Genomic DNA, 13,789 nt, shown 5'->3' on the forward strand with positions numbered 1-13,789 from the left:
CATCAGCAATGGGGCCCTATTTCTCCCACTGGCACCAACAGGGCACTATACCTCTCACTGACACCATCAATGGGACACTATTCCTACCCCGAATTCCAAAGATGCATTGTTTACTCCCACTGACACCAGGACAATTTCAACTCCCAATGACCACAGACCGGTCCCCCTAAAGTCTGCAGGACAGTAAACTGGCCCTTTGTTTAGAATGTTTGGAGACCCCTGGTCTATAATAAAAGCCATTATTATTAGTTAAAACAGTTTAGAAAATGGACAGCCTGTAATAGTTGATATCTACCTATCTGATCATCTGTGCAGGGCTATGTTGGCTGAAGTGTCTTCTGCATTCAAAATCCATTAGGGTGTGCAGAACCCTTCTGCATACTGTGGGCCCGCCCACCGGCCTCTATGTCTCCGCTGGACAGAGTAGTGGTAGAGAGGCTGGAGGATGGAACCACAGTGCACAGTGGGGGACCAGGTGCCCATCAATTCCTAAAGAATGAGAGGTGCAAAGCACATTTCAGCCAGTGTAGCTCTTCAAAACTTAGAAGGTTGGTGGTTCAGGCAAGTGAGTATTAACCCTTTTCTTTACAGAGAGGCTTTTTCAAAACTTTTTTGAAGATTCACTTCAATGTTCTCATAACCTTGTGTTAAAATATTGAAATAAGGGACTGACAAGTACACAAATCATGTTTTTATTTATGTTATGAATGCATCTTTCATTTACATCATCATATTAGGTATAGGGTGTTGTACAGTAGAAATATAGAATTGATCAATAATAGAGTAGAAAAAAATCAATATAAAAGTAGGAATTGCAGACATACAAAGAATGGAGAAATGATCACAATAAACAGCTTACATTCAAGGCAGAACAGGAAAGAGTATATTTCAAAACAGTAGGAACAATCTAATCATTTTTACAATGATGGATGGAATATACAATAATTAAGATAATTAAATAATTAAGTATGCATTTAGATATGTTTTAGATACAGCTTTTATGATATTGACGTAAGAAAAGAAAACAAGTTAGGTAGATGTCCCCAAAATTTAATGATTTCAGTTCAAGTAAACAAAATTACCAAGTAAAATCAAGAAACATTGACATTTGAATCAGCTTAATGAGCATTTTGTATAAACAAAGTATATTTCTATATCTCAAAAATATATACAGCATAAATAAAGGATATCAAGTATGGGCATGAAAAAAGAATTTGAAAGTAACACAACATTAAATAAAGGTAAATGAAGGCAGATGTTACCTATGACGATGTTAGATGGAGATTGTATCTTGGTAATTAATATACTGTAAGTGAACCATAGAGAACTAGGATTCAGTGGGACTCTAAGGTGCGAAAAGATAGTAGGGTTGCTTTACTGAAGTAGCGGCTGTTCACTTTAAAAAATGTATGTTTACTGAGCTTAGTAAATAAGATCAAGCTGTATTCACTTTGAATACCTAATCAGGTACAGAAGTAAAAATACAGAATTTTCCCTTGCACCTTACTGGATGATTGATGATGAACGTGAACATAGTCTCATTTATTTCTCTAAATGAACATAACACGTTCTATTCATAGTACATAAACCCCATTAATTGAAAGGTGGGATTTGGCACACTTTTATGATTAGGTGAGCCAAACCTTTTGTAGGGTTTGACTGGGAAACATAGGCAACTTAAAGTATATTAAAGATAATTTTTTTTTTAAAAATAACAAACAAGTTATACTTGGGTCCCTCCTCTTCTTGGGTCCCCCGCAGGTACTCTTGGCTCCTCCTCTTTTCCAAGCGGCTTGCTATGGGAAGGGGGTACGGTCACCCCCCCCCCAGTGTGTTTCACTTCCCCCCCAGAGTTTATTCATAGGGAACTGTGTCCTTGTCAGCACTCCAAGTGGTTTTTCATGCAAGAGGACCTGGTGGAGCTTTGAGCAGCACCTGTTATTTTCTTCTGGGTCACAGCTTGCTATGGGGGTACTTGTGCATGCTCACTCTCAAGCCCTGCTCTGTGTGTCCAGGAGACACACATTACAGGACTTGGCCCTACCCTTGCACTCTCCTCACTGTGTCTGTTGCTGGTTCCTGTTGCTGTCTGTCAGTCAATGAGGAGGCAGAGACCTGGGAGAATAGCCATTCTTGTGCACATTGCTGGATCACAATAGGGTTCAGGTAAGTATAGAGGGGGGGAGGTGCATACTGAAGGTCTTTTTTACCTTCATGCATAGAATTCATTAGAGTAAAAAACCTTCAAGCTTTAGAACCACTTTAAAACAGGACTCCAGCTAATTTAATTTGGCAGCGGAGAAGGATTTGAATGTTTGTTGTGTTCTTAATGCTGCCTGTGTTCCCATTGGTAAGATTCCCTGTAACCCCATAGAAAGTAAAAGAAAATATCCCAAAAGGATACACAGGCAGCCAGCAATTAAAACCTGACAAAAGCTACAGCCCTGCCCCACCCTATTTCTAATCTAAAAATTAAAAGATAGAGTTTTAGCTGGAACCTGCAATTATTTTTTTACATAAGATCCTCTAACTAGCCTCCACCCCTCTTCAGCTGACCTGCACTAACAATCCCAACCCCAGCTTCTTACTTACCTCCTTCACAATTTTATTTTCACGGCCGATAGAAACTCACTGCACCTGCACATTGAGGCCTCATAAACACTTTGGAGTTGTACCAGGACACATCTCCAGATTACAAATCTAGTAAGTCTCAGTGAGCAGGTCAGCATGGTCAGTGCCAAAAAGGATTTGTGTCCAAGGTGAAGTGTTGCACAGGATGCAGTTTTACTATGTGGCTAAGTAAAAATGGCCATACATGGATCAATTTTTTCATTCAGCCAGCCAGCTGAACAAAAAAAAAAACTGAACTGAAAGCTCCTTGCTGTTTTATTGTATTTTGACAGCAGGACTACCTCCCCATCAGAATACTGATCATAGCTGCAGCCGGTTGACTGCGTGTACTGATAGAAAGAAAACATTTCCAACAAGCCAGTTCATGAGAAATTGATTGTTATCTCATGAATGGGAACAGCCACATATTGATTGAAATTTAGCTGATTCCTGCTGAACCAGTCAAATTTTGTTCCATGTATAGCCAACTTAAGATACTTGGGTTAGTGCAGGTTAGTTCAGAAGCGATGGGTTCTGGTTGTTAGTGGATTTTATAGGAAAAGTACAGTTCTTCTTTAAGAGGTTTATACGCATTGGCTTTCAAATGGTATGGAACTAATAAGCAGACCCTCTCATAAAATTATTTTTCATTATTTAATACATGCTGAGTGACTGTGGATGGATCTTTATAAATAGATTCTGCAAGTGTGAAATACATACATATAAAACATTAATAAACAATGTAAAAGTTAGCTATTTCAACAAGATATACTTGTATTTATTAATGAATATGTATTTTTTCAAATGTTTCCAAATGCCTTTTTATTCCTGAATGGTGCTTACATGGACCTCCACCACTTTTGATTTCTTTTTTTAATTACATTTTCTGTCTTCTTTACATATAACTGTAAAATTTCCCATAACAGAACAAGTTGTTTCATGCTGTTATCCTAAATATGCACTATTATTTTTTGTCTGTACTTATTATATTTATCCCTGTAATAACTGTGGAAACTTAAATAACAAGCTATGAAATAAATATTTCCTACTTTTTTACTACTACTGTGTAGTTAGGTGCAGTTATTTATATTATTTTTATCAGGATGGCAGAATATTGGTGAGAAACTGATGCATGATAAGGGTATGCAGCTAAATATTTTTTTACAGATTATCTATATTTTTCATAAATGTTTTAAACAATATTTAAAAGTTGTAATTTATTACATTTTCATATCATTAAGTTTGCATTTAGTTCCTTTTTGGGAAATAAAAAGAAATATATAATTGGCAGATTTATGATATGAAATCAGAGTAGTTCCACAAAGCCTAGGCCCCCATTTTAAGAAAGCCAGGACTTTTTGAAATTTTTGATCCAGGAAATATCAAATTGCCTCCCGAAGGATCATTTAGGATTTTTTTTCCTGCTAGAGCTAGTTGGACCATACTTCAGGAGCGTTATGCCTCCCTCTGCATCAACTGTTGATATAGGATTGTGTATATGGAGGCTTTCTATATATTTGTTTTTTCTATTGGTTGAATTATTGGTTAGACTTGTGTCTTTTTTCAGCCTGACTATGTACTGCCTGTAACTATGAATCAGGTAGGGGAATAATTATGAAATGATGAAAACAACTAAAGACAAAACAGGAGATGGGGTCTGAAGTTTCTGTCATGCTGCCTATATTCGAAATATGCCAATCAGAATTATATCTTATGTTTAGAAATAATATCATATGTTTTCCCAAGTGTGTTGATTAAATAGTGGTATTCTGAAGATGTGATAATTAACTACCAATCCATTTTCTCTGCAGGTTTACAGTCTAAATAAATTTCATTGCAATATGTTATATACATTCACAAATATAGGTGTTCCCATGCCTTGATAGAATTGAATATAATTGACATGCATTTTACATTTTCTATGTATGTGTATACACCTTTTGCCGATTGTCATAAAAAGTAGCTGGTGTTTAGCAACAGAGACTTTTGTGTGTATGTGAAAATGTCATATAAAGATCCTGTCATCAAATTAGAGAGCCCAGAAAAAGTCAGAAAATTCAACACTGCTTGTGATCATAGTAACTCCACTTTCGTGGGAAACAAATTAGCAAAAAAAAAGAGAAAATAATAATAATATAGCATATACAATTGCTACACATCATATTGCAATTGAATGCTATTAAAAATACCTTTCTTTTTCAATCTGCAGCTCTTTTTCTGTAAAATGCAATGCAATATGGCTAACTGAAGACGTTTTGTACACAGACGTACAGAACCTCCCCAGAAATGTCATGTCCTGCTTGTGTGATTAGCTTACTTTTCCCAGAAATCTACACTAAGATACAGATCAGATTTTTGGTATCCTCTGCAACAAAAATGTAATTTTTGGTGAGATACTCCCAAGGGAAATCATGGTTAAAGAGATGCAGACCTTGTAGCTTCCCTCACTAGAGTCCTGCAGGTACAGCAGCTGATTGATGATTATAAAGACACTCCCATGCATATTCACTTTGCACATGGACACAGACAAACAAACAGTTACTTCTCCAGAATAACAAAAGGTAGGTTTTTGCAACAAAGTTTGGTAAAATCCTTGGAATTTATATGTCACTCAGAGGGGAATTTTTTTTTCAACAAAAGTGGCGTTACTCTTTAAATTCTCACTTGCAGTGTATTTTCTTTCCATAACTGATTTTGTATTTGCAACATGTCTTTGGTTTGGCTAAAAAAAGTAACTTCTTCAAGAAGAGTCAATTCCCTATCACAGCACCCTCTTTGCACATAGGTTGCTTCTCTTCTAGGATTGCAGCCCAGCTTTTAATCCCCTCCCCTCACCTGCCTTTAAACTTTTTTTATAGCAGCCAGGGGAGGAATGAAGGAGAAACTACAGAATATCACTTGAGTGAGAGTTCTGGGTCTGCTGGGGTTGAGACTGGGACTGTGCCACCATTACATTCTTGATGGTGGAAGCCAGCAGCAGCCTCAGGTGCATTTGGATGTCTATACAAGAGAGGGTTTTACAGGTTAATAAAAATGGTCTGGTGACAGGGTTTTATTAAACCATTATCTACCAAATATATATACCAAAGAGAGCCTGTGAGAATCTAAATATTAAAGCGCTATCTCTTTTGGTTTGTAAATGTACAAACTCCAGAGCCATCCTTTTGACTCTGATTTCACTGCCTGTTGAGATTTTGACCTTGAAGAGGGCACAGGACATGATGCCAAAATTGAGATGATAGCTCTAAAGGCTACACTTTTAAAATTAAAACCTATAATAGTAGGTTCACTGGCCGTTGATTTACTAAAAGCAAATAAGCTTTTCACTTTGCAAGGTTTTTTGCACTTTGTGGGGAAATTTCCCCCTAGCTTAGCGAATGAGGTGATACTCTGATGACTTCCATCATTCAATCATGTGCAAGCAAAAATGTAATATTTTTATTTTGCTTGCACACGTTTGGGTTTTGTTTGCTAAGTAAATTTTCACTGCATTCACTAAGCTAGGAGAACATTTCGTTTGCAAAGTGAACAGCATATTTGCCTAATAAATCAACCCCAGTCTGGATGACCTCATCAGTTTCCTCTAAAGGCCAACTTCAACAGAAACCAAAATCCCATGCTCACTTATTCAAGCTCACATGGACTCTAGTGGCAAAATGGCAGACTATTCAATCTCCTGTTTCCCATTTAAAAACAAAAAAAAAAGAAGTTTAAGGTAGGCCATAGATGATGTGACTTTCTTTCTTGCAACCATGGGTTGCAGGAAAGAAAAATTGCTTGATTCCCCCATCAACACTTACACTCCCACGGAGCTATTGTGTTTTCCCAGCGGGGCGTCAGCGTGGGGAGCTATCTCTGCCAAAAAAACACAGTGATTATTACTAGTGGCTATAGCAGCTGGCAATAATCGCATGCTAGAAATCCGACACGCTGGTTGTACCCAAATTGATCATTGGATCAACTTGGGTACAATCAGCCTGCCCATTCATGGCTTGAATCTCAGATGGCCCCTGTTAAACTGGCCAAGATTCAAACCACCTATAGCAAGGCTTATTTCTGGTGCCTATTAGACTTTACAGGTATATTGGGCACACTGTACAGCTATGGTAACAGGAAAGTGGAGCTAAGACTATGAATTTTAGGCTGTTTGGTGCAATTTTTGTCTGACTGCATATCTATTGCTGTGACTTCAGCTGGGCTTTAAGGTTTCAGTTAACCTTTATCTGAAAATAAGTAAAAAAAATGATAAATACAAATTTGTATGTAATTTGGCTCACATTAGAGGTGTGAGTTGTTAGGTTTGTTAGGGATTCATTTATTCACTGATTGTCATATTTGTGTGTTGATCCCCAAGTTAGGGATAGGGGGGCTTTTACCCGTGTACCCACTTCACAGGTTTTTGTGGTATTATTCACTTGTTTTGTGTGTCACGTGTGATTCATTTATATCTCATTTTGTTATGTTTGTGTTATGCACATTTATGTAGTTATTCATTAGCGCTACACCATTATTTTATATATTTATTTGTGCTTCACTTATTGGTATAAGGAGTGGGTGTGAGCAGCTTAGGTTAGGGATCATCCATTGTAGCGCAGGAGAATTTTTTCAATTTTTTATTGTTAGGTTTGTCAATCCACATATTCATTTTCCTAAAATGATAGGATTTAAGACATTAAAAATAATAAGCGCTTTAACTGATTCAATAATGAAATGATTTGATAGAATAAAATGGTGGCTGTCTTCTATTGGTCAATTGGGATATCATAGACAGTAGCCTGTCTATGGTTCCTTTTGCAGGACCTTAATATATACATAGATGAGTGTATGCAGCCAATTACTTTTCCATAATGCTGCTCATTAAAAAAAAACAACTGCCATTTACAGCTCCTAAGAAAGGATTACATATAAAGTTAAGCCTTGCACTGAGATCTTGTAGTTCTTAGTTTGATAAAAGGTAAACCAAAGAGCCTCGAAATACTATATAACAACTTTATATCTTCGTAATCATAGTAACTCTGTAAAATGTGGTGAAGTGATCTTTCCTTGTCAAAGTCACAGCTGTTGCGAACATCATCTTTTCTTTCAAATGCAATTTTGAAATTCGCATTTTGTGATGTGATCTGAAATGCTGAACGTGGGAAGTCCAAGCCATCAACAATAAAACTATAAATACCCATAAGTGCACCTGTTGATATTTTGGCAAAAGCCTTCAATGATAGCAGTGATTTATAAGTATGTGAATGTACGGCTTCTGATTTATCAGCCACATTGACTGTCACAATGCCGACATAACCTCAAAATATCCAGCCAAAACAGAGGGAGGATGAATGTTCAGCTACTGGAGATATTCTAAGCATTTAAATCAGTTGATCCTACAAGAACAGTGAATTTATCCTGCCTATTAAATTAGGTCTTCAGGGAGTCCTACCAGTCTCATAGACATGCTTGACAGGCTGGTCTGCAGCAGGCTGAGGTAACGATGAAGCAGCAGGGGAAGACTGGGTTCTGGACACAGGCCGATGTTTGTCTAATCCTGCCATGCCAACTGTATCCATCTGAGCCTGGTAGACTTGAAATTGGTTGATACGCTGATGGTCCGAGAACTGTAGTTGCCAAGAAAACAGCACAGCAGAAAGAAACATGAGAGGGGATCAAGTAAAAGACACTGAGAGAAACATGTCAACAAATTAAGTTCATTAGGTCAGGCCTGTTATAAACGGTGTAAAAAAAAAGTCAGAGCCTCAGTCAATAAATTCATTCAACAGATGTTTTTACACTGACACAGGAGAGTCATTGGGCCTGTGGAATACTAGGTGATAGCAGGAAGCCTGTCAGTTCTCACAGTCTGAGGAAAGCTTTTCCTTGGCCTAAATTAACAAAAATATATAAATCTTAAAAATAACTAAAACTAAGTATGCAAATACAAGAGGTAAAATCAACAAATGACTTTTTATATTTTAACAAATAAATACTAAAAGCGACATGCAGAAATCTGGCTTTAAAGCAGATAGTATATTGCAAGACATATAACCATATATACACTATGAAAAACGCAAGATTATTTGACAGGTGAAGAATTAGTGCTAATCTGCTATTTCCTAGAAACACAGCTGTCATTTGGTCAGCTACTGTATGAATCCTAAGTGATTTTGATTTTATATTTTACTCTGTGATTTAAATGTCAAATTGAAATTGAACTGTAAAAACTAGTATCTGCTTCCAATAAGAAGCTGTGTGTAATTTGCTTTTCTAATTAGGCATGTAATGTGCAGCACTCAAAATACCCATTGTAAGTTAACCAAGAATTTCAAGTCAGGGGCAAAAGAGCTGAAACGGGAAACTATTGGACGAACTGTCCATCTGGCAATTTAGAAAGGCTGAAGGCTGAAGGCTGCATGTGGCTCCTTGCTATGTAGTGTTTTTACCTTCTAGGTCAGCCTTACCCAACCTTTTCAACATAGGGGAACCCTTAAAATAACTTTCCAATCTCAGAGAACCCCTGCCAAAAATTATTATTTCTAAAACTCACTATACATTTGTGTGATGGTCATTGGGAAGAATGCCTCTTACAATTGTGGTCATTTGAAGAATTACCCCCTTACAGAGAGCTAAAAAGATCAATGGTGTCAGTGGGAACTTATCTGAGAGGCAGAATTTGCTCATAGAACCCCTAGTGACTTCTGGAGGAGCCCTGGTTGAGAAACCCTGGTCTAGGTGTATACTAGGAGAAGCATTTGTAGACTTCTGCTTTAGATCTGCATCATAAGGCTGGTGATATAGGGAAAGTTACATAGTTACATAGTTAGGCTGGCTGAAAAAAGTCAAAAGTCCATCCAGTTCAACCATAAAAAAAAAAAGAGTTATAATCCTATACCCACAGTTGATCCAGAGGAAGGCAAAAAAAACCCCAGCAAAGCACAATCCAATTTGCTCCTGCTGGGAAAAAATTTCCTGATCCCCCGAGAGGCAATCAGATATGCCCTGGATCATCTTTACCTATAAATGTTAGTATCCAGTTATATTCTGTGTATCTAAGAAACAATCCAGGCCTTTTTTGAAGCAATCCACTGAGCTGGCCAGAACCAACTCTTGAGGGAGTCTATTCCACATTTTCACAGCTCTCACTGTAAAGAAACCTTTCCGTGTTTGGAGATTACATTTCTTTTCCTCCAGACGTAAAGAGTGCCCCCTTGTCCTCTGTGTTGACCTCAGGGTGAATAGCTCTACACCGAGTTCACTATATGAACCACTGATGTATTTATACATGTTGATCATATCCCCCCTTAATGTCCTCAGCCTCAAGAGAGAATAAATTCAGTTCCTCTAATCTTTCCTCATAGCTGAGCTCCTCCATGCCTCTTATCAGTTTAGTTGCCCTTCTCTGTACTTTTTCAAGTTACCCCAATGTTCTTTTTGTGAATTGGTGCACAAAACTGAACTGCATATTCCAGATGAGGTATTACAAATGATTTGTACTGGGGGTAATATGATATCTCTCTCTCTGGAGTCTATACCTCTTTTAATACAAGAGAGGATTTGCTCGCTTTAGAAACCGCAGCTTGGCATTGCATGCCATTATTAAGCTTGTGATCTACCAGAACTCCCAGATCCTTCTCCACCATTGATTCCCCCAGTTGTACCCCCCCCAGTATGTATGATGCATGCATATTCTTAGCCCCCAAGTGCAGAACCTTACATTTATCAACATTAAACCTCATTTGCCACATAGTTGCCCAATTAAAAAGTGCATTGAGGTCGGCTTGTAAGTTGGAGACATCCTGTAAGGACGTTATTCCCCTGCACAGCTTGGTGTCATCTGCAAAGACTGAAATGGTATTTTTAATCTCAGACCCTATATCATTTATAAATATATTAAAAAGTAAGGGTCCCAACACTGAACCCTGGGGTACACCACTGATGACCCCAGACCAATCAGAGTATGAATCGGTTACTAGCACTCTCTGAATACAATCTTTTAGCCAGTTTTTTATCCATTTACATACAGATTTTTCCAAGAAAGTCCAAGAATTTTTCCAAGAAAGTCTGAGAATATTTCCCCTCACTTTTTTTAGGTTCCACTTTGACTTTTTTTTAGGTTGCAGTTTGGCTTCTGCTAGTTAATTTTTTTTGGTCAATATTTTTCATACTTCTGTGCTTGGATAGTTATAATAAATCTTGTTTTAAGGAAAATCAAATGTGTGGACAGTAATTTTTATGGGGCCTGTAGGGAACATAAATGTTGAAGAATTGATTTGTATTGGAGTTGTAATAGCAGTGATTTCTAGCAGTCCTATGTAACAGTCTTCAGCTGCTCTTGTAGCATGTCTGTCACAGGCAAACTCCTGTAGTAAGTTCCCAGTCTTTGACAGAATACTATGTGTGGGCATTTGGTGCTATCAGTGACCACACTTGAGACCTTAATAACTTGGGAAATGACCGCCACTGTCCTTTACAGTACTCAGATAAGTGTAGTGTAATTTTTATAACAATCCATGTAGATCTGTAAGATATGTGTTTATGTCAGCATTAAAAGAAAAGGAGATCTTCTGGTGATTATGTAATCTACGAATGTGCAGCATTCATGCAATGGGATCATCTACAATCTTTTTTAATGTGAGTTAGGGACCTTAGATTGTACACCCCTTGAGGGTTAGGGACTGATGTGAATGTACAATATATATGTAAAGCGCTGCGTAAATGGACGGCGCTATATAAGTACCTGAAATAAATAATAATCTAAACCTACCTAAAAGGCAGTCAGTTTAAGTGATGCACACTACTCTAAATTTCTTTTGGAGCTCCCCAGGATTCCTGAACCCTGGGAGGTTCTGGTATAGAAATTGTGAATCACATTTTACCTCTAAAGCCTGGCCCTATTTTCCCCACTAGCTTTGCCTTAGTATTAACCAGTTTGGCTGCTATCATAGTAGTGGATCAATTGTGGAAGCCTAAAATGATGTGCAAGCATCTGGAGACACCTGCAATTTTATATTAGCACAACTTTAGGCTATACATTTAAATGTGTCTACTTAAAGTTGGTAATGATAATAATGTGTTCATAATGTTGTTCTTTTTTTAATTACTTTATGTATTTGAGTAAAGTCCTTATTTCATAATACTTATACAGTACATGCCATGGGTTCTGTTTACAGAGATGCTCATGCTTTTCTATTCCTCTGATCTTAGCATAAAACTACAGATAATGCTTTTTCAGCAAACCTTTATTTACTAAAGCTCATCCATAATTTAACATTGGAGGAACAAAAGCAATTTAAAGTGTATATTTCTCACATTACCATAGAAGGAATATGGTACACAGTCAAAAGGCATAATTTAAAAAAAAAAAATCATGTAGGACTTATTTACTAAAGCACATACCTCATGCAGCTTTTCAGGACAAAAAAATATAGTGTATATTTTCACTGTTAAAATGAAGGAATATTTTACAGACTGCATGGACAATATTTTAACAATCTCATGTTGGCTTCATTTTTTAAAATGGCAAACCACATATAATTTTACAGCCCAAAAACAAAATGCATGTAAAGAATACATAAAAGAATACATATCTTAGTGACCCCCTATATACAATATTTAAGGACTGTTGGTAATATGCATTTTGAACAGGAGGGACAACAGTCAGCTTTTAATCAACAAAATCAGCTTCTGAATGTATTTAAAAACAGTTAAATGCTATACGGATACAATACGAAGCAATTAAAAATGTTTCCTTGGCAGCATTTTGAACAGGAGAAGCACCAAACAGCTTTAAATTTTAAACAATACTTTGGAGTATATTATTTGACAAAAGAAAAGTCACTAAAATATTTTACTGCATAAGTATGTATGCACTTTACCTAGACCAGTGGTGGGCAACCTTTTTCTTCAACTGAGCCAAATCTCGCCAAAACCACGATTGAAATTTATTTTGAGAGCCACATTTTTAAAACTGAAAATACATCCCCCATATAGTAATTCATCCCCCATATAGTAATTCATCCCCCCTATAGTAATTCATCCCCCATATAGTAATTCATCCCCCATAGTAATTCATCCCCCATATAGTAATTCATCCCCCATATAGTAATTCATCCCCCATAGTAATTCATCCCCCATATAGTAATTCATCCCCCATAGTAATTCATCCCCCATATAGTAATTCATCCCCCGTAGTAATTCATCCCCCATAGTAATTCATCCCCCATATAGTAATTCATCCTCCATAGTAATTCATCTCCCATATAGTAATTCATCCCCCATATAGTAATTCATCCCCCATAGTAATTTATCCCCCCCTATAGTAATTCATTCCCCATATTGTGTCAATTCACTTACCTTTGCTCCGCGCGTTCCTCTCGCCGTGTTCCCGCGCCGTTCCGGTCTTCAGGGTGGACTGTGAGAGGAGAGGAGTTCGTCACGCTGCCCCGCCTACATCCTGACAGCCAATGTTTGCCACGCTCCGCGGGCCGGATTAAAAGGTCCGCTGGGCCGTATGCGGGCCGTAGTTTGCCCATTGCTGGGCTAGCTTCAGAGTCCTGACTTTTGGGGCGGCCGCCCGAGAGGAGGGAGGGGAGCGGGCACCCGGCACACAGAAGAGCTGCATTAATGTGAGTAAAGAGCCGCATGTGGCTCGCGAGCCGCGGCTTGCTGACCACTGACCTAGACAGCTGCTTAATGGGAAAAGAGCAGGCAAGTTCAAAAGGAAGAAATCACAATTAAGAGTACAGTATTTCAGACCATCTGCGGAAACAAATTATGCAGACAGTACAGAAATACTGCAAATATTGAGGTTCAATTTAGAATTGCCCTGCAGAAAAAATTATGTGTGGTACCTTTTGACGTGCTCATACACCAGAATGGGGCACTAGAGAGAAGTACAGAATGGTACTGGGGGGGGTCTCGGCATGGATGGATGAAGATGTGTGCTCACTGATCTCCCAGCCTTAGGTGCCCTCACAGCCAACCTACTACACACTACCCCACATTACTATGACTCCATACCCAGCTGGAGTCTGAGACATCTGCCACTCTCCACCACTCACCCGATGGGACAATGGAGCGGTATCTTTGGCCGAACATACAGATGGTGTCCACACCATTGGGCTCCAAGATGGCACCAGCTCCCTCCGCTAAGGCTTTTGCTCCTACTGATCCCACAACATTCTACTCTTAAGACTTA

At 38.1% G+C, this 13,789-nt stretch overlaps 1 protein-coding gene across 3 annotated transcripts in view; it reads right to left on the reverse strand.

Moving 5' to 3' along the window:
* Positions 1-676: 676 nt before the first annotated feature.
* HDAC9 (histone deacetylase 9) overlaps positions 677-13,789 on the reverse strand; it is a 778,880-nt gene continuing 765,767 nt past the window's right edge. For all 3 annotated transcript variants that reach the window (XM_089673174.1, XM_089673175.1, XM_089673176.1), the window contains one exon: positions 677-8,213. In XM_089673174.1, coding sequence (XP_089529300.1) covers positions 8,025-8,213 — 189 coding nt within the window. In that variant the 3' untranslated portion in view covers positions 677-8,024. The remainder of the gene's footprint in view (positions 8,214-13,789) is intronic.

This window comes from Staurois parvus, unplaced genomic scaffold (assembly GCF_062004578.1).
Source record: "Staurois parvus isolate SC_StPar_1 unplaced genomic scaffold, SC_StPar_1.0 ptg000136l, whole genome shotgun sequence".
Lineage (NCBI taxonomy): Eukaryota > Metazoa > Chordata > Amphibia > Anura > Ranidae > Staurois > Staurois parvus.